General features: G+C 42.0%; 1 protein-coding gene across 1 annotated transcript in view; it reads right to left on the bottom strand.

The window, feature by feature from the left end:
• Nucleotides 1–4109: 4109 nt before the first annotated feature.
• Nucleotides 4110–19294, bottom strand: part of LOC122564715 (uncharacterized) — a 110239-nt gene continuing 95054 nt past the window's right edge. The window contains exons 9-10 of the mRNA XM_087998696.1: nt 10188–10259; nt 4110–4212 (exon numbers count right to left, since the gene is read on the bottom strand). Coding sequence (XP_087854822.1) covers nt 4110–4212; nt 10188–10259 — 175 coding nt within the window. The remainder of the gene's footprint in view (nt 4213–10187; nt 10260–19294) is intronic.

Genomic DNA, 19294 nt, shown 5'->3' with positions numbered 1-19294 from the left:
AAGAAGAAAACAGGAGTAATACTGATAAGGGGTTCATTTGTTAGTGGAGCAGACAGGGTGTTTCTGTGGCCACAGATGTGACTCCAGGGATGGTGTGTTGCCTCCCTGGTGCCAGAGTCAAGGATGTCACTGAGTGGCTGCAGGGCATCCTGAAAGGGGAAGGTGATAAGACAGAGGTTCTGGTACACATTGGTACCAGCGATGTAGGTAGAAAGAGGGATGAATTCAACAAACTAGGCAGTAGACTGAAAAGCAGGATTTCGAAGTTTGCAATCTTAAGATTAATCCCAGTACCATGGGAGTACAGAAATGGGAAAATAGAGCAGATGAACACATGGTTCAAGAGTTGTTGCAGGAAGGATGGTTTCAGGTTTCTGGATCCCTGGGATCATTTCTGGGGAAAAGAGATCTCTACAAGTGGGATGATCTGCAACTAAGCCAGAATGAAACCAACATCCTTATGTGAGTGCCTGCTGGTGCTGTTGGGAGGAGTTTAAACTGGTTCAGCAGGGGGCAGGGAATATAGTGCATTAGTATACTACACTGAACACAGCATAACTTAGAAAAGGAAGCAAGGCAGAGCGAATTCAATTATGTGCTTTCAAGAGAGTAAGGAGAGGCAGGATGGCCTTTAACAGCAGGAGTTTTAGAGGGTAAACAGATGAGTTAAGGGTGTGGATTGACGCATGGAACAGCAATGTTGTCATCACAGAGAGGGAGGGACAAGACTGACAACTTGACATTTCAGGATCTAGGATCTACAGGCAGGACAGAGGAGGGTGCAAAAATGGAGATGGTGTTGCATTATTAGTTAAGGAGCCAGTTACTGCAGTAAAGAGGGATGATATATTGAAAGGTTTTTCAAATGAGGCTTTGAAGGTAGAACTCAGGAATAAAAAAAGAGGTCAGTCACACTGTTTGGAGAGTATTTTAGGCTCCCATTTACAGGCAAGGTTTGATCTGGGGTACTCAACCTGACTTTATCAGATGGAGGTCATGCTGAACAACTCTGGCGGAATTCTTTTGAAGAGGTAAGCAAGTGTTTGGATAAAGATAGGAGAGTTAATGTAGTTTATATGGATTTCACCAGGCCGTTGACAAAGGAAACTGATTAAGGAAAAGGCTCATGGGATCCAGGATTAACTTGGCGAGATAGACTGAAAATTGGCTTTGTGACAGGAGACAGAAGGTGGTAGTGGAAGGCTGTTTGAGTGACTGGAGCCTAATGTGCAGTGGAATACCACAGGGATTAGTGCTTATTATTTGTGATATTCATAAAAGATGTAGATGAGAATGTGCGGGGATGATAAGTAAATTGCAAATGACACAAATATTGGTGAAGTGGTTGACTGTGAGGAGGAAAGTGTTAGGTTACAGAAGGATATGAATGGATTGGTCAGATGGGGCGATTAGTGGCAGATGAAATTTAACTCTGATAAATGTGATGCTCAATATGATGCATTTTGTACAAAGGAACAAGGAAAGGAAGTACTCAGTGAAAGGCAAGACACTAGGAAGCTCAGGGGAACAGAGGGATCTTGGGGTGCTTATCCACAGATCCAAGTGGACTAAACATATAAATAGAATAATTATGAAGGCAATAAGGGACTGTTTTTATCTGTTAAACTGCTTTTATCAGTTCTGGCATAGATTAGAAGAGCAGGGAGGTTTTGTTGGAGATGTCCAAAAATATGGTTAGGCCACAGCTGGAGTACAGTATGCTGCAGGATGTTGTTTGGGATGGAACATTTCAACTATCTTTGAAGCAGCGAAGGTTGAGGGGGGAACCTGATAAAGATGTAAAAAATTATGAAGGACATAGGTGGGATGAGTCGAAAACAGCAAGTCAACCCTTAGTTGAAGGGTCAGTAGCAAGGGACATAATTTTGAAGTGGAAGGAAGGATGTTTAGAAAGGATTTAAGGAAAAACCTTTTCTCCCAGAGTTTTCTGGGCGTCTGGAATGCACTATCTGGGAGGATAATTGAAGCAGGAAACTTCACAATGTTTAAAAAGTATTTGGATGAGCACTTGAAATGTCAGATCATTCAAGGCTATTGGCCTAATAGCACAGTGGCACAGTGATTAGTACTGTTGTCTCACAGCACCAGGGACCCGGGTTCAATTCTCACATCAGGTGACTGTGTGGAGTTTGCAAATTCTTCCCGTGTCTGCATGGGTTTCCTCCGGGTGCTCCAGTTTCCTCCCACAGTCCAAAGATGTGCAGGCCAGGTGAATTGTGTTAGGTGAAAGGGTAAATGTAGGGGAATGGGTCTGGGTGAGTTGCTCTTAGGAGGGTCGGTGTGGACTTGTTGGGCCGAAGGGCCTGTTTCCACACTGTAAGTAATCTAATGCAGGCAAGTGGTATTAGTGTAGGTAGTATGTGGTACTATGAGCTGAAGGACTTCACCTGTACTGCATGATTGACAATGATGATATGGTTATGGTTTTTGCAAGTCAACCATCTCAGCCACAAAGGTTCCTCAGGGCAGTGTCCTAGACTCAATCATCTTTAGCTGCTTCATTAATAGCCTTCCCTCCACCATAAGGTCAGAAGTGGGATGTTTGCTGATGATTGTACAATATTTATCACCATTTGTCCAAATGCAGCAAGACCTGGTCAATACCCAGACTTGGGCTGATGAGTGCCAAGTAACATTCATAGAATCTGTACAGTGTGGAAGTAGGCTGATATCTGGTTGGCATGGACAAGTTGGACCAAAGGATCTGTTTCCATGCTGTACATCTCTATGACTCTAGGCCATTTGGCGCATCAAGTCTACACTGACCCTGTGAAGAACATCCCACACAGATTCACCCACCTACCCTATTCCTGTAACTCTGTATTTCCCATGGCTAATCCACCCTTCTACACATCCCTGGACTCTACAGGTAATTTAGAATGGCCAGTCCAACTAACCTGCACTGTGGGAGGAAATCGGAGCACCTGAAGGAAAACCATGCAGACACAGGGAGAATGTGCAAACTCCACACAGACAGCCACCCAAGAGTGGAATTGAACCCGGGTCCCTGGCGCTGTGAGGCAACAGTGCTAACTACTGAGCCATCATGCTGCCCATAACACGTGCCAGGTAATAACCACCTCCAACAAGAGAATTTCTAACCATCACATCTTCACCTTCAATGTCATTACCAACACTAGATCCTCCACTACCAACATCATGGGGTTACCATTCACCGGACACTGAACTAGACTAGTAATATAAGCACTGTGGCTTTCAGAACTGTCAGTGGCTAAGAATCCTGCAGTGAGTAATTCCTCTCCTGATTCCCAAATCCTGTCTCAACAAGGCACAAATTAGGAGTGCAATGGAATACTCATTAGTTGACTGGATTTGTTCAGCTTCAGTAACACCCAAGAAGCTTGACAATATGTGGGCGGTATGGTGGCACATTGGATAGCACTGCTGCCTCACAGCGCCAGAGACCAGGGTTCAATTCCCGCCTCAGGCGACTAACTGTGTGGAGTTTGCACATTCTCCCTGTGTCTGTGTGGGTTTCCTCCAGGTGCTCCAGTTTCCTCCCACAGTCCAGGTTAGGTGAATTGGCCATGCTAAATTGCCCGTAGTGTTAGGCGAAGGGGTAAAAGTAGGGGAATGGGTGTGGGTGGGTTGCACTTCGGTGGGTCAGTGTGGACTTGTTGGGCTGAAGGGCCTGTTTCCACACTGTAAGTAATCTAATCTAATATCCAAAGTAAAGTTCTCTCACCACGAATGCACAGCAGCATCTGTGAGATACAGAAATACACCTTGCTTCTTAGCATCTTTCAAACCCTGAACACTGTACCCAGAAGGACAAGGGCAGCAAACACATGGGAACACCACCACCTGAAGTTCACCTTCAAGCTTTTCACTACCCTGACTTGGAATTATACTGCAGAAGTTCCAGAAGGCAATTCACCACCACCTTCTCAAGGATTGTTAGGATGGTCAATAAATGCTGGTCCAGCCAACAAAGCCCACATCCCACGAATCACTAAAATAAAACACTAAAATTGTGAAGATTTGTATCTTAGAAAAGCTAGATACTTCTCATCACCTGAACAGATACACATATATAGAGTGAGTGGTTAAAGTAAAATAATTGTTTTTTATTTCAAGTGTTCGGCAGTTCGGGATGAAACAGGATGCTGCAGATCACCGAAGTTCAATTTTCCAGTCTCCAAATTATAGTAAGCAACATTGTCATGGTACCTAGAACATATAATGAAAACAGACACACAAACTTAATGATAGCTATTTCTTGTGGGTGAGCAAGTTGACTCTCAAATTATTTTGCAAATAATTCTCATCTGACTATTAGATCCCCTTACTGTTTTCACTGTGAATATAAGAAATAGGAGCAGAGTAGGATTTGACCCTTCAAAATACTTTTCTATTGAATAAGATCATGGCTTATCTTATTGTGACCTTAGTTCCTCTTTTCTGCCTTTGATATAATTCTTGATTTGGAAATAAAGCATCTGTCTAACTCAGCCTTGAATATATTCAATGACCTAGCTCTGCTGTTCTGTGTAGGAGAATTCCAAAGATCATGAATCTCCAAGGGATGAAATTCCTTGTAATGTCCTATCTTAAACATCTGCAGTATCACATGAAATCCCCTCAGACTATGTTTCAATAAAACCATTTCCAACTTTCTAAACTTCAGAGACAATAAGCCCATCTTGCTTAACCTTACCTCATAAAGCAACCTTTTCATCCCAAGCACCAACCAAGTGAATCTTTTCAGAAATGTTTCCCATATAAATATACCATTCTTTTAACTAAGGAGACCAATACTGCACACACTGCTCTTGGTGCCATCTCATCAATGCTATGCACAGTTGTAGCAAGACTTCCTTAATTTTTATATTACAATGCCCCTGAGATAAAGAACAATCCATTTACTTTTCTAATTAATTGCTGTATCAACACGCTAAGCTTTTGAGATTCAGGTACAAAGACATCCACACTCTTCTTTACCAAAACATTCTTCAGATTCTCTAGTTAAATATTATTTTACATTTCTATTATCAATGAAGTGGAAAACCTCACATTTTCATACACATACACCACCTGCCATTTGTTTTGCCCACTCACGTTATCTTTTTATACTCATCTGCAGACACGTTGTATTCTCACAGCTTGCTTTTCTATCTTTGTATCTTCAGCAAATTTGTCTGCAATAGCTTTGGTACCTCCATCCAAGTCAGCTACCCATTGGACATTGCTTGGACTGGGGCCTATACCCTCTTCAGAGGGAGAAAGGTAATGGTGCCCAAGAATTGTATATTGATTTTTGGGGGAGAAAATAGTTGGCGTGATATAATCCATGGTTTCAAAACTTAATTTTTTGATTGAAATGGAATCTGAACCCAATAATTTATAGAGAAATTGAGACTGAGAATGAAACTGAATTGAAATGGAAACTTCAGGCTCTGAGAAATTGATACCAATTGAAACCAGATAAAATAAAGCCAAATGAGCTCACAAGAGTGATTTCAGGGAAAGGGAACTTCAGTTATGAAGTAGATTGAGAAGGTAGGATTATTTTCCTTGAAGATGAGAAGGTAGAAAAATAGATACAGAAAAATTGTTCCTACTGGTGAAAGGATCAAGAACAAGAGGACAGATGTTAAGTAATTGGTAAAAGAAGCAAAGGCAGTCTAGAGTCATAGAGCATGGAAACAGACCCTTCGGTCCAACTCATCAATGCCGTCCACATATCCAATTGCCAGCATTTGGTCCATATCCCTCCAAACCCTTCCTTTAGTGTGGACGTGTTGGGCCGAAGGGCCTGTTTCCACACAGTAGGGATTCTAATTCATATATCCATCCAGATGCCTTTTAAATGTTGGAATACTACCAGCCTCCATGACAAATAACACATTCAAGCAGTGAGTGGTCGGCAGTCTGGATAGCACTATTTTGTAGGATGGAGGAGGTGGGTTAAATCAAGACATTCTAAAGGGAATTAGGCTTATTTAAAAAGAACAAAATGTGGAAGAAAGCAGAAGAATGGGAGCTGAGAGACAGCTGGCACAGACACAACAGGCTGAATGGCTTCCATATGTGTCATAACAATTCTGTGATTTTGTATTTCCAGACAGCCCGTGATGTGATGCTGACTATCTGAAGCCTGGATCCAGGAGCTGGCAACAGATAGATATCAAAGTTGCTGCAGCTATTTGTGCTACATGAAGTAATTGCCTAATCAGACTTGTACCTATAGTGCACAGTGGATTTGGACAAAAGTAGAATCGGTGAATCCATGTCATCAAGACTATTGTGAGCAGAGCTAAGGAGGTTCTGGAAAGTATGTCATTTTGGTGAACCCTACAGTTGTAGCAAGACTTCCCTACTTTATACAGCAATCTCCCTTGAAATCCACAACAATCTGTTTATCTAGCTCATTAATTGTTGGTTCCAGCAAGTCTAGAAAAAACCCTATTGTAGTGATTGTAATGAGGTCAGCCAGGTAGACCTCATGGAAATTGAATTCCCTGATTGGGCTGTTAATCTGGTCAAAGCAGAGAGTCTTGGCTGACAGACAAAAACAGGTGTGTCAGACATTCTGTCACTCTGAGAGCTGGCTCTGAGGGAGCTGAATCAGTGTCAATGACTTTCCACGTGTAAATAAAGGGTGGCTGGGTGACAGGATACTGGCCTCAGTGAAGTTATTTTGATGAGAGTAAAACACACTCATGCAGAAATTCACTCACAACAGTCATCTTTGATTAGATTACTTACAGTGTGGAAACAGGCCCTTCAACCCAACAAGTCCACACCGACCTGCCGAAGCGCAACCCACCCAGACCCATTCCCCTACATTTACCCCTTCACCTAACACTATGGTCAATTTAGCGTGGCCAATCCACCTAACCTGCACATTTTTGGATTGTGGGAGGAAACCGGAGCACGGGGAGAATGTGCAACTTCCACACAGAGAGTCGCCTGAGGCGGGAATTGAACCCGGGTCTCTGGCGCTGTGAGGCAGCAGTGTTAACCACTGTGCCACCGTGCCGCCCATAATTGGGGTAGTAGGCATTTCTGGCATCATGCTATTAATTGCTATTATTTGATCCTGCCGTTGAGGACTGGGCTCAGTTATGGAAAGAATGTATTATTTTTCCGGGAAAATGACACTGGGGCAAATGAAAAGCGACACGTAATTCCCCATACAGCTTGTGAACTGCAGCTGTTTCAGTTATTAGGACATATAAAGATATGACGCATCAGATACTAAAACTTTCCAACAGTTAATGGGTTTAGTTGCAGAATATTATGACTCCAAGCCTCCTCTAATTCTGAGACACTATTGATTTTACTCAGCAATTTGAGAACCAGGCGAGTCTGTATCGGGATGGAGGGGGACACTCTCACCAGTCTGGTTGAGCTTCGGGAACACCACTTGAATGAAGCCAATTGTATAACCTCACTCGGGACATATCCTGAACAGAGGGACTCCAGGTTAGCCCACAGCAAAACCCAAAATAAAACCTCTGCCAAATGATTAAAATTTTCTCAGAATCTGAACCAGTAGATCATTGTAGTTGCTGATGGAATACGGACTTGAGACAGCAAAAGAGTTCCATTGACCTAAACTGAGTCAGAGAAATCATGTGCCAATAACCAGGAAAGTGCATACTCTGCAAAGTCCACCCACATCTGGTTTCGAACAGCTAAATTGCTTAGCAACATTCAAAACAAAGCCAATCAAAGTAAAGGTCTTGTTAAATGGTCACCCTGTTCTAATGAAGATTGATACCAGTGTGGCTGTTTCTGTATTCGCACAACCAGACTTTAACAAAATTCCCTGTGGACTCCAACCCTTAAGTTTGTGCAAGACCTTGACTAGAACCACAATGAAGAAGTTTTTCAGATTAATGGTACAACTTTGGTTCCACTTTCTTATGAGAAGCAGCTGGTTCAGTTACTACTTGATGTAGTGAAATTAGTTGAGAAAGATTTCCTTTAGTGAACTTAACAAGTCAAACACAAATTTCAATGCAGTTCACCAATTGGAACCTAATAAATTCTAACAAGCTCCAATATCACAACCGTTTGTGGGATGTAGATCCTGGGGGAAAGATGGGTAAAGACCACTGCAGTGGTGGCCTGCTTTATTTTTTTGAGGAACATTTCTTTCTTTCCTGTAAAGACTAAAGTCTTAGTCATTGAAGATCCCAGAGCTTCCACAGTCATCAACATCTTGTACGTTGATATTTCATCAGCGTCTGCCAATTTGGTTAGGACTATTTTCATGGTTAAATAGTATTTCAAATAGGCAAACAGCTCTTTGGGGTTTGAATATCACTGGCAAGGTCAACATTTATTGTCCATGCTCAACTGGCCTTACTGAATGGCTTGCCAGGCTGTTTCAGTATTAACCACATTCCTGAGAATCTGGGGAGACAGGAAGGCTAGAATAGGGCATTTGTGTACAATCATTTCATGACTATAGTTATAAAAACTAACATTTTATTCCAGGCTTAATAATTACACTTAAATTCCCCTATCTGCCATTGAGCAATTTGAATTTAGTGTCCAGAAAATTGATCCCGAACTCTGCATTATTAGTGTAGTGCATAGGGACAGCGAAGTGTGATATAGGATGAGATGTTTATTACATTTTACACAAAATATTTCTATTGAAAATATTGTCAGAAGATACGTGCTTGGTTTAATAGGGCCTATATTCATTATAGTTTAGAAGAATCAGAGGGGATCTGATAGAAACATATAAAATTCTTTGTATTTTTAACTTTGTACACCCCAGTCCAACACCAGCATCTCCAAAACATAAAATTCTAGTAGGGTTAAATGGACGAGATGCGAAGAGGATGTTTCCCCTGACCAGGGAGTCTAGAACTAAGGGTCACTATCTCAGGATATAGAATAGGCCATTTAGGACTGAAAAGAGAAAACATTTCTTCACTCAGAGGGTGGCGATCATGTGGAATTCACCACCATAGAATATTGTGAAAGCTGGGTCATTAAATATCTTCAAGAAAGATATAGATAAATGTTTAGATATTAAAGGCATCAAGTGGATTAGAACGAGGGAGGGAATATGATATTGAGATAGAGAACCAGCAATGATCATATTGAATAAGGGGACAAGCTTGAAAGGCCAATTGACCAATGCGTGCTCCTTTTTACAGTGTTTCTACATTTTTGCCAGTCACTTGGAAAATGTTGCTATTCACCAAGACTCCTTTGACAGCATCACCCAAACCTGCAATTTCATTACCAAGAAGGACAAGGGCAACACATGCAGCTGAACATCACCTACTGCAAGTTCCCCTTCAAACCACATACCACCATGACTTTGAACTATATCATTGTTTCTTCAGTGTGGCTGGGTCAAATTGCTGGAATTCTCTTCTAATAGGGATTACACTACGGGCCTTACTACCTTCCATGGACTGCAGTGGTTCAAGAAAGTGGCTTACGATTCAAGGGTACTTGTTCAAGGGCAGTAAAGGATGGGCAATAATGCTGACCTAGTCACATCTTGTAAAAGAATATAAAGAGATAATTGACATAGACATGCCTTCAGAATTCTTGGCCCTTTGCTTGATAGGTAAAAACATTGACTGCAGATGCTGGAAACCAGATTCTGGATTAGTGGTACTGGAAGAGCACAGCAGTTCAGGCAACATCCGAGGAGCAGCAAAATCGACGTTTCGGGCAAAAGCCCTTCATTAGGAATACAGGCAGAGAGCCTGAAGGGTGGAGAGATCTACTCTATTACAATTGATTCCATAAACTGAAATTTCATCTTTGTTAGATAGAATAAAGCAAATGCTATTTACTACTCAACCAATTGAACTGAATTTATAATGGACATGTGAACCACCTATTGTCAAGGTTTAAAGTTCCTCCACATGACTTTAAACTATACTCTCATGCAATGTACACTTTACTACTCTTGGGTTTAGTTCTTTAGACTTATTATGTCCATACACATTTTGGAAAAATGAAGTGCGATGAGTATTATGCAGCAATATTTAGCCAATCAAAGCTGCTTAAGTATCTGGTGATATAAATCTTCACCGCCTCTCTGCAGCACTTCCAATTAACTGTCTATTAATTAACTTGAAGGTTAATAAATATTGTTTTAATTAAACGAATTCACAGCAGTGACAAACTTTTGAGATTAATAGCCTGAGACTTGTACTTACGATCTTGGAAGGAATAATGCATCAATAGTTTCCTTGGTATATATGTCCTCAAAATCTATTGGAGAAGACATTCTACATTCCAAAACAAAGCAAAGTGGAAGAAAAATGGATACCTGTTTTTCTAGGTTATACAAACATTTTAAACTATTAATACATTATTATGCAGAACAAATTTATTGCATAACTCTCAGATTGCTACTCTCAGAAGATTTCAGTCATTATATTAATTGAAGACATGTAACAACAAGCCCAAGGTATTTTAACTTTATCCACCAAATCAGATCTCAGCTATCATTGATTTTTTTTTTAGATTCCTTATGGTGTGGAAACAGGCCCTTTGGCCCAACAAGTCCATACCGACCCTCCGAAGGGATAAATAGAAATTGAGTTATGAGTTCATCAGCAACCAAAAGCTATAAATTCTATTTTAATGATTAAAATTGAATTAACAATTAGAAGTGTATTATTAAATAATTGTTAATTATTTTTGATTACACTATAAACTTGGTGTCTGGTATCAGTTACTCACAAGTCTGGTTAGTGCAAGAATATGTTTAGGAACCATTGGGGTCAATCTTGAGGGTCGTTGAATGTTTTAATTTTACTATGTTGAAAATACAGTATAGGGAAAGGGAGGCGGATTTGATTTGGCTATCTGTCTTCATTTCATAATAAATTGCCTGATATCTCAATAAAGTCCCCAACTTTGAGCTAGTATCATAGCCTTCAGAAAGTTCTGACTCACTTTAATAGTTATCTAGGAAAAGTTACAGGATTAAAAATTGCTTGAGATTCTGAGGAACTGTAAAACTGATGCTTTCTTTGAATGCTCTACCTGTCCTCTTCTGCTCAAGATACCAATCCTGAACCCTTTTTCCATACAGAACTGATTTTAACCCCATTCCCTGAGCGTCCCTCCTTTCCCCAATCTGAACCTGACTCCCACCTGAATCCTAGCCAAAGACATGACCAAACTCCAATTCCATCCTCCCTTCTGGGCTCAACCTGACCGGACCTGTCTCCATTCTGCCGCAAACCCTGGATTTGACCAAACCTGACCACCCTCTCACCTCGGACCTGACTCCAATGATTGCTACTCTCAGAAGATTTCAGTCATTATATTAATTGAAGACATGTAACAACAAGCCCAAGGTATTTTAACTTTATCCACCAAATCAGATCTCAGCTATCATTGATTTTTTTTTTAGATTCCTTATGGTGTGGAAACAGGCCCTTTGGCCCAACAAGTCCATACCGACCCTCCGAAGGGTAACCCACCCTGACGCATTTCTCTCTGACTAATGCACATACCACTATGAGCAATTTAACATGGCCAGTTCACCTAACCTGCACATCTTTTGGACTGTGGGAGGAAACCGGAGCACCCAGAGGAAATCCACGCTGACACGGGGAGAATGTGTAAATTCCACACAGACAGTCACGCGAAGCTGGAATCAAACTTGGGTCCCTGGTGCTGTGAGGCAGCAGTGCTAACCACTAGGCCACCATGCCGCTCGTATCTCGATGAGTGGCTAAGGATCTTGCTTTGAAAATGTAAATTAGTTTGATATCAATCAAACTACATTTATTTTAGTTGTTCATGCAACGTGGCTCTTGCTGGCTGAGCTAGTATTTACTGCACATCCCTAAATGCATTTGAGAAGCTGACGGTCATTTGCTTTCTTGAACTGTTGCAGTTATGGAGAGAGTTCTAGGATTATGACCCAGTGACAGTGAAGAAACATTGACATGACAGAGTTCTAAGTCAGGTTTAAGTGTGGTCTGAGCCAGGAATTTGTTCTGGGTTCACTATGAGGCTGAAGAGAGTTTTGCCTGGAAGCACTTATCTTCTTTTTGTGGGATCAGAAGGACCAGGAGTGTTCCTTTGGACTGTAGAAGAAAAGTGACAGTCTTTTCTGCAACAGATTCAATCTCTATCCTTCCCATGAGATCCTCTGCCCTATACCAATTGGAAGAAGGCAGCTGCTTTCTACCCATTTCTCACCCATCCCAGGTAGCAAGTGTACCCAGTTATTGAGAATCATGAGATGAACAGATGTAAGTATGAGGAAGGAAAAGTTCTAGAAAGGATTATAAGAGATAGGATTAATAATCATCTAGCAAGCAACAATTTGATTGGAAATAGTCAACATGGATTCGTCAAGGGCAGGTCGTGTCTCACCCTCATTGAGTTTTTTGAGAAGGTGACAAGCATGTGGATAGGGCAGTTGACGTGGTGCACACAGACTTCAGTAAAGCCTTTGATAAGGTTCCACATGGTAGGCTATTGGAGAAAATAGGATTGAGGGTGCATTAGCAATTTGGATTAGAAACTGGCTTTCTGTAAGAAGGCAACGATTGGTGGTTGATGGAAAACATTCAGCCTGGAATCTGGTTACTAGTGGTGTGCCACTAATGGTTGGTCTGTTTTGGGACTATTGCTGTTTGTCATTCTTATAAACAACTTGGACGTAGGCATAGTTGGATGGGTTAATAAGTTTGCAGATGATACTAATGTTGGTGGAGTGGCGGACAGTGTGGAAGAATGTTGCAGGTTGCAGGGACACTTGGATAAACTGCAGAATTGGGCTGAAAGGTGACAAATGGAGTTCAATGCAGATAAATGTGAGGTGATTCACTTTGGGAAGAATAACAGGAAGGCAGAATACTGAGTCAAAGAAAATATTCTTGGTAGTGTGGATGTGCAGAGGGACCTTGGTGCCCATGTACATAGATCCCTGAAAGTTGCCACCCAAGTTGATGGTGCTGTTAAGAAGGCATATGGGTGTTGCCATAATGTCATGCTGCAATTGTACAAAACGCTAGTGTAGTCTCACTTGGAGTATTGTGTGCAATTCTGGTCGTCCCATTACAGGAAGGATGTGGGAGCATTGGAAAAGGTGCAGAGGAGATTCACCAGGATGTTGCTTGGTCTCAAGCGAAGGTCTTATGAGGAAAGGCTAAGGAACTTTTCACATTGGAGAGAAGAAGGCTAACAGGGGATTTAATAGAGAATACAAGATAGTCAGAGGATTAGATAGGGTAGACAGTGAAAGTCTTTTTCCTAAGACAATGACATCTGCTTGTACAAGGGGGCATAGCTGCAAATTGAGGGGTGATAGATTTAAGACAGGTGTCAGAGGCAGGTTCTTTACTCAGAGACTGGCAAGGGCGTGGAATGCCCTGCCTGCCAATGTAGTTAACTCAGCCACATTAGTGGCATTTAAACAGTCCTTGGATGAGCATATGGATGATGATGGGATAGTGTCGGGGGATGGGCTTAGATTAGTTCACAAGCCTGTGCACCATCGAGGGCCGAAGGGCCTGTTCTGCTCTGTATTATTCTATGTTCTATGAGTTAAAGTAGCCTGGATCTGTTTTCTGTTAAAACTGTTAAGCTTCAAACTCATCGGGTCTTCCAATTCCTACCTGCCATAATCCTTTAGCTTTGATAAACTGACTTGTGACCAACATTGTTCTACTTACATCGCAGAGGTCCGTGATCTATTCATATTAAATTTTCTATCCAAAGTAATTTTCTCATCACCGAAAAATCTGTATATCAAAGCAGCAAGAATTTAAAAGAAAGAAAATTGTAAGCATCCGTTCATTATTTTGCACATTCTAGGTCAGCTTTTTTCAAATATTTTGTCCAGATGAACTGTGTTAATGATTAGAATTTGCCTGGATCCGGTATTGGTTGAGGTTTTTTAAACTTGAAAACAGTGTAGGACAATGGGATACATTAAGACGAAGATTAATTTTGAGTGGCTCCTTCCAGTTCAGGTGTTTGTAATTTTTTTCAGTTTGAGTAACGTAGCCATGCAGAAAAACCCACACTTCAGTTTATTGGATGAAATCTTATAGGGGTCTGAGCAATGTGGGTCATGGTGGAGTTTGTGACAGAATCAGAAGAGAAGTCTGGGAAGGTCTATCTCAGTGTTGGGAACATCACATTTGATCTCTTATGCTTTTGACAAGCGCTGTGGTGAGTTCCTTGCAAGGCAGCAGTGAATTGTCAATTAAGAGAGGTTATAGCTTGTTAAATACCTTCTAAGATGTATTGGATTGCAAAATTCATTTGACAAGATCCCTCATGGTAAGCTGGTCCAGAAGATTAAGTCACATGGGATCCACAGTGAGTTGGTAAGTTGAATACAAAATTGGCATGGTCATCTTCGACAGGACATCATCGTGGAAAAGTGTATTTCTGACTGGAAGTGATCATGGTGTTCTGCGAGGATAAGTGCTGGAACCTCTGTTTGTAATTTGTAGAAATTATTTGGATTAAAATGTAGGTGCTCTGATTAGTAAGTTTGCAGCCAACACAAAAGTTGATGGAGTTGTGGATAGTGTGGAAGGCTGTCGAAGGATATAACAAGATATAGGTCAGTTAGAAACATGATCAGAGAAATGTCAGATGCAGTTTAATCCGAACGAGTGTGAGATGATGCATTTTGGGAGGTCAAATGCGAGAGGGAAATAAATGATACAGTAAATGATAGAACCCTGAAGAACACGGATATAGAGAGATCTTGGGGTGCAAGTCCATAGCTCCTTAAAAGTGCAACACAAGTGGATAAGATGGTAAAAAAGGCGTGCAACATGCTTGCTTTCATCGGTTGGGGCACTGAGAATAGAAGTTGGCAAGTCATGTTGCAGCTATGTAAAAGTTTAGTTAGTCCACATTTGGAATATTGTGCGCAGTTCTGGTCACCACACTATAGGAAAGATGTGGAGGCTATGGAGGTGGTGCAAAGAGATTTACCAGGGTGTTGCCTGGATTGGAGTGTACTAACAATAAAGAAAGGTTAGACTGACTAACTTGGATTGTTTTCTCTAGAGCATCATAGGCTGAGGGGCGACCTGATGGAAGTATGTAAAATTATGCCAGGCATTATTCGGGTGGGTCGTCAGAGTCTTTTTCCCAAGGGTACAAATATCAAATAACAGGGGGCATGGGTTTAAAGGAGATGTATGAAGTGCATTTTTTGTGAAGAGGGTAGTAGGTGCCTGTAATGGGCTGCCAGGGGAGGTGGTAGAAGCAGATACAATAGCAATGTTTAAGAGGCATTTAGCCAGGCACGTGAACAGACAGAGAATAGAGCAATACAGACATGTGCAGGTAGATGGCATTAGTTCACAATGGCATCACGGTCAGCACAGACATGCTGGACCAAAGGGCCTGTTCCTGTGGTGTACTAAGTATCAATGTAACATCATCACGAGTCGCCTCATTAATATTCAACTTCCTATCATACCAAACAAGGTCGACGTTCAGAAATCTCAACATGGAAATCGGAATGAATTTTTAGCAATTTTAACTCACTGCTTGGTGCAAAGGATCTCCATATTGGACATCAGGCAATAACATCTCAAGGCTTGCTTCATTGGCATTGGACACACATACCCCACATCCATGGACATTGGCATCTAATCAATGTTGTCTCTAAGCTGTGCTCCAAGATTATGTACACAGCAATCAGTCCATGTAGAAGATAAAAAATTAGTGGGTCATTGCATCCAACCTGTCCCATCTTCTATGAACCCTCATGGCATACGTTTAAACCACTTGCAGGATGCTTCTGCACATCAATATTGCACCATGGGCTGCACCTACAAGTAACAATGAAGTTCTGTAGCAAGGATATTGCGCACTCAGGAATCTACATTTAGCTCCAGTATGGACCAGACTGCAACCAACCTGGCTCTTTAATCACTGTCACAGCACCTACTCATTCTGAGCCTATTTAGATGCTCACATCAACCTGACCTTGCATTGCCTGGGGTTTGTATGCTTTCCCCCATAAACCAGATATTCCAGGCTCAAATTACTTTTGTCTTGCCTTGCTGTTCAGCATCGACATACAGGCAGGGAGCTTTTCAAGGTCATCAGATCTCAATCAAGTCAAGGAGAATAGCCTTCACTCAGGGGTTCCAGCATAATAAGTCAAGGGCAACCTCCATCACCAGTCCAGGAGCTTGGACATGGCCAGATATCTATTTGGCGCAGTCAGAGTCAGCATGTTCTACATTTGAGTGGTGAGGAGCCAAATGTTTGGCAGCCACCACTTCTGCCACCAGACATTTCTGCTCTATTATGGGTTGTTTCCACTTGGAATAAGAAGGAGGCAGATATGATGGGAGATGAAAGTGGTTTGCGCAGTGGGTACTTTTGGTGCAGGCCAGGAGGTGGCCTGAGTGAGTGAGTGGGCAGCATAGAAGCCATGCAATTTATGATGTTGGGGGTTGTGTGAGGGAAGATGTTGCTAGCAATATTGAGAGTAGTGGAACATGAGCTTTGGTGGTAAGTGATAACAGCAGCAGAGATAGAGAGAGTGTGAGATTTAGGAGAGAAGTTAATGGCACTAATGTTGGTGGAATGTTTCCTACAGCATTGGGTATTCCTCCAGACAGTTGAGACAACTCTAACCTATGTGGCAGCCTCAGATCAGGCTGTATGGACTGGTGTTGTGTTTTCCACTGTTGGTTGTGGGAAAACAGGAAGTCTTGTGATTGCACCGCCCCATTCAACAAGACCTCTATATTCCAGCTGAAAGCCAAGGCATGAACTTCCCCATTTCTTCCAGGCCCAGGGCAAATATCACAAATTCTGCATGTCAAATCCGGACTGTAAGGACTTGTCTGGTTGCACAACTGACTTGTTAAAATATTGTGTGCAATGGATGCCAATAAATTCCAGGATGTCTGTTGACCAACGAGTTGCTCTGGAGATGTCACATGCTAAGATGAGACGAGAATCAGATATGAAGAATGCCAGGGTCGGCAGTTGATGAGGAGCAGTTGGTAATGTACAATGTAAAATCTTACTGGGCCACGTGGCGAGAATCCCTCCAAAAGTCTCGATGCAACTCACACTTAGTCAATGATTTGAGGGTTTTTTTCTGCTCCTGATGAGCACAATGCATACTTTTTTCATTATCACAGAGATGTATTGTCTCATTCCATCACTGCATGTAGCAACAATCTTCTTTGGCTGCTTCTTGATCAAAACAAAGAAAATAGGAAAATGTATCTAGGGAGAGAATAAGGCCCCTCAAAGATCAGCAAGGCGGCCTTTGTGTAGAGCTGCAGAAAATGGGGGAGATATTAAACGAGTATTTTGCATCAGTATTTAATGTGGAAAAGGACATGGAAGAAAGAATGTAGGGAAATAGATGGTGACATCTTGAAAAATGTCCATATTACAGAGGAGGAAGTGCTGGATGTCTTGAAACGCATAAAGGTGGATAAATCCCCAGGATCTGATCAGGTGTACCCTAGAGCTCTGTGGGAAGCTAGAGAAGTGATTGCTGGGCCTCTTGCTGAGATATTTGTATCATCGATAGTCACAGATGAGGTGCCAGAAGACTGGAGGTTGGCTAACGTGGTGCCACTGTTTAAGAAGGGTGGTAAGGACAAGCCAGGGAACTATAGACCAGGGAGCCCGACGTCAGTGGTGGGCAAGTTGTTGGAGGGAATCCTGAGGGATAGGATGTACATGCATTTGGAAAGGCAAGGACTGATTAGGGATAGTCAACATGGCTTTGTGAGTGGGAAATCATGTCTCACAAACTTGATTGAGTTTTTTGAAGAAATAACTAAGAGGACTGATGAGGGCAGAGCAATAGATGTAATCTATATGGACTTCATTAAGGCATTCGACAAGGTTGCCTATGGGAGACTGGTTAGCAAGGTTAGATCTCACAGAATACAGGGAGAACTAGCCATTTGGATACAGAACTGGCTCAAAGGTAGAAGACAGAGGGTGGTGGTGGAGGGTTGTTTTTCAGACTGGAGGCCTGTGACCAGTGAAGTGCCACAAGGATCGGTGCTGGGTGCACTAGTTTTCATCATTTATATAAATGATTTGGATGTGAGCATAAGAGGTACAGTTAGTAAGTTTACAGATGACACCAAAATTGGAGGAGTAGTGGACAGTGAAAAAGGTTACCTCAGATTACAACAGGATCTTGATCAGATGGGCCAATGGGCTGAGAAGTGGCAGATGGAGTTTAATTCAGATAAATGTGAGGTGCTGTATTTTGGGAAAGTAAATCTTAGCAGGACTTATACACTTAATGGTAAGGTCCTCGGGAGTTTGCTGAACAAAGAGACCTTGGAGTGCAGATTCATAGGTCCTAGATAGTGGAGTCGCAGGTTGATAGGATAGTGAAGGCGGCGTTTGGTATGCTTTCTTTTATTGGTCAGAGTATTGGGTACAGGAGTTGGGAGGTCATGTTGCAGCTGTACAGGACATTGGTTAGGCCACTGTTGGAATATTGCATGCAATTCTGGTCTCCTTCCTATCGGAAAGATGTTGTGAAATTTAAAAGGGTTCAGAAAAGATTTACAAGGATGTTGCCAGGGTTGGGGGATCTGAGCTATAGGGAGAGGCTGAACAACTTGGGGCTGTTTTCCCTGGAGCGTTGGAGGCTGAGGGGTGACCATATAGAGGTTTACAAAATTATGAGGGGCATGGATAGGATAAATAGACAAAGTCTTTTCCCTGGGGTGGGGAAGTCCAGAACTAGAGGGCATAAGTTTAGGTTGAGAGGGGAAAGATATAAAAGAGACCTAAGGGGCAACTGTTTCACACAGAGGGTGGTAAGTGGTAGAGGCTGGTACAATTAAGAGGCATTTGGATGGGTATATGAATAGGAAGGGTTTGGAGGGATATGGGCTGGGTGCTGGCAGGTGGGACTAGATTGGTTTGGGATATCTGGTCAGCATGGACGGGTTGGACCGCAGGGTCTGTTTCCATGCTGTGCATCTCTATGACCCTATAACTATTAGGATAGATTGAAGAAGCTGGGACCGTTCTCCTTGGAAAGGCAAAGGCTAAGAGGAGGTCAGATTGAGATGTTCAAAATCATAAATCGGCAGGACAGATTATATAAGGTGAAGCTGTTCTGCTTATAAAAGAAACAAGGATGAAAGGGCATAGATTTAAACTAATTTGTATGGAATGAGCTGCCAGGGGAAGTGGTGGAGGCTAGTACAATTGCAACATTTAAAAGGCATCTATAGATAGGTCTCTGAATTGGAAGGGTGCTAGTAGATGGTACTAGATTGGGTTGAGATATCTGGTCAGCATGGATGAGTCG

This window comes from Chiloscyllium plagiosum, unplaced genomic scaffold (assembly GCF_037043375.1).
Source record: "Chiloscyllium plagiosum isolate Xiang-an unplaced genomic scaffold, Cpla_swu_hap1 HiC_scaffold_21, whole genome shotgun sequence".
NCBI lineage: Eukaryota > Metazoa > Chordata > Chondrichthyes > Orectolobiformes > Hemiscylliidae > Chiloscyllium > Chiloscyllium plagiosum.
The sequence above is the reverse complement of the archived record's forward strand: the minus strand, read 5'-3'. Positions and strand labels throughout refer to the sequence as shown.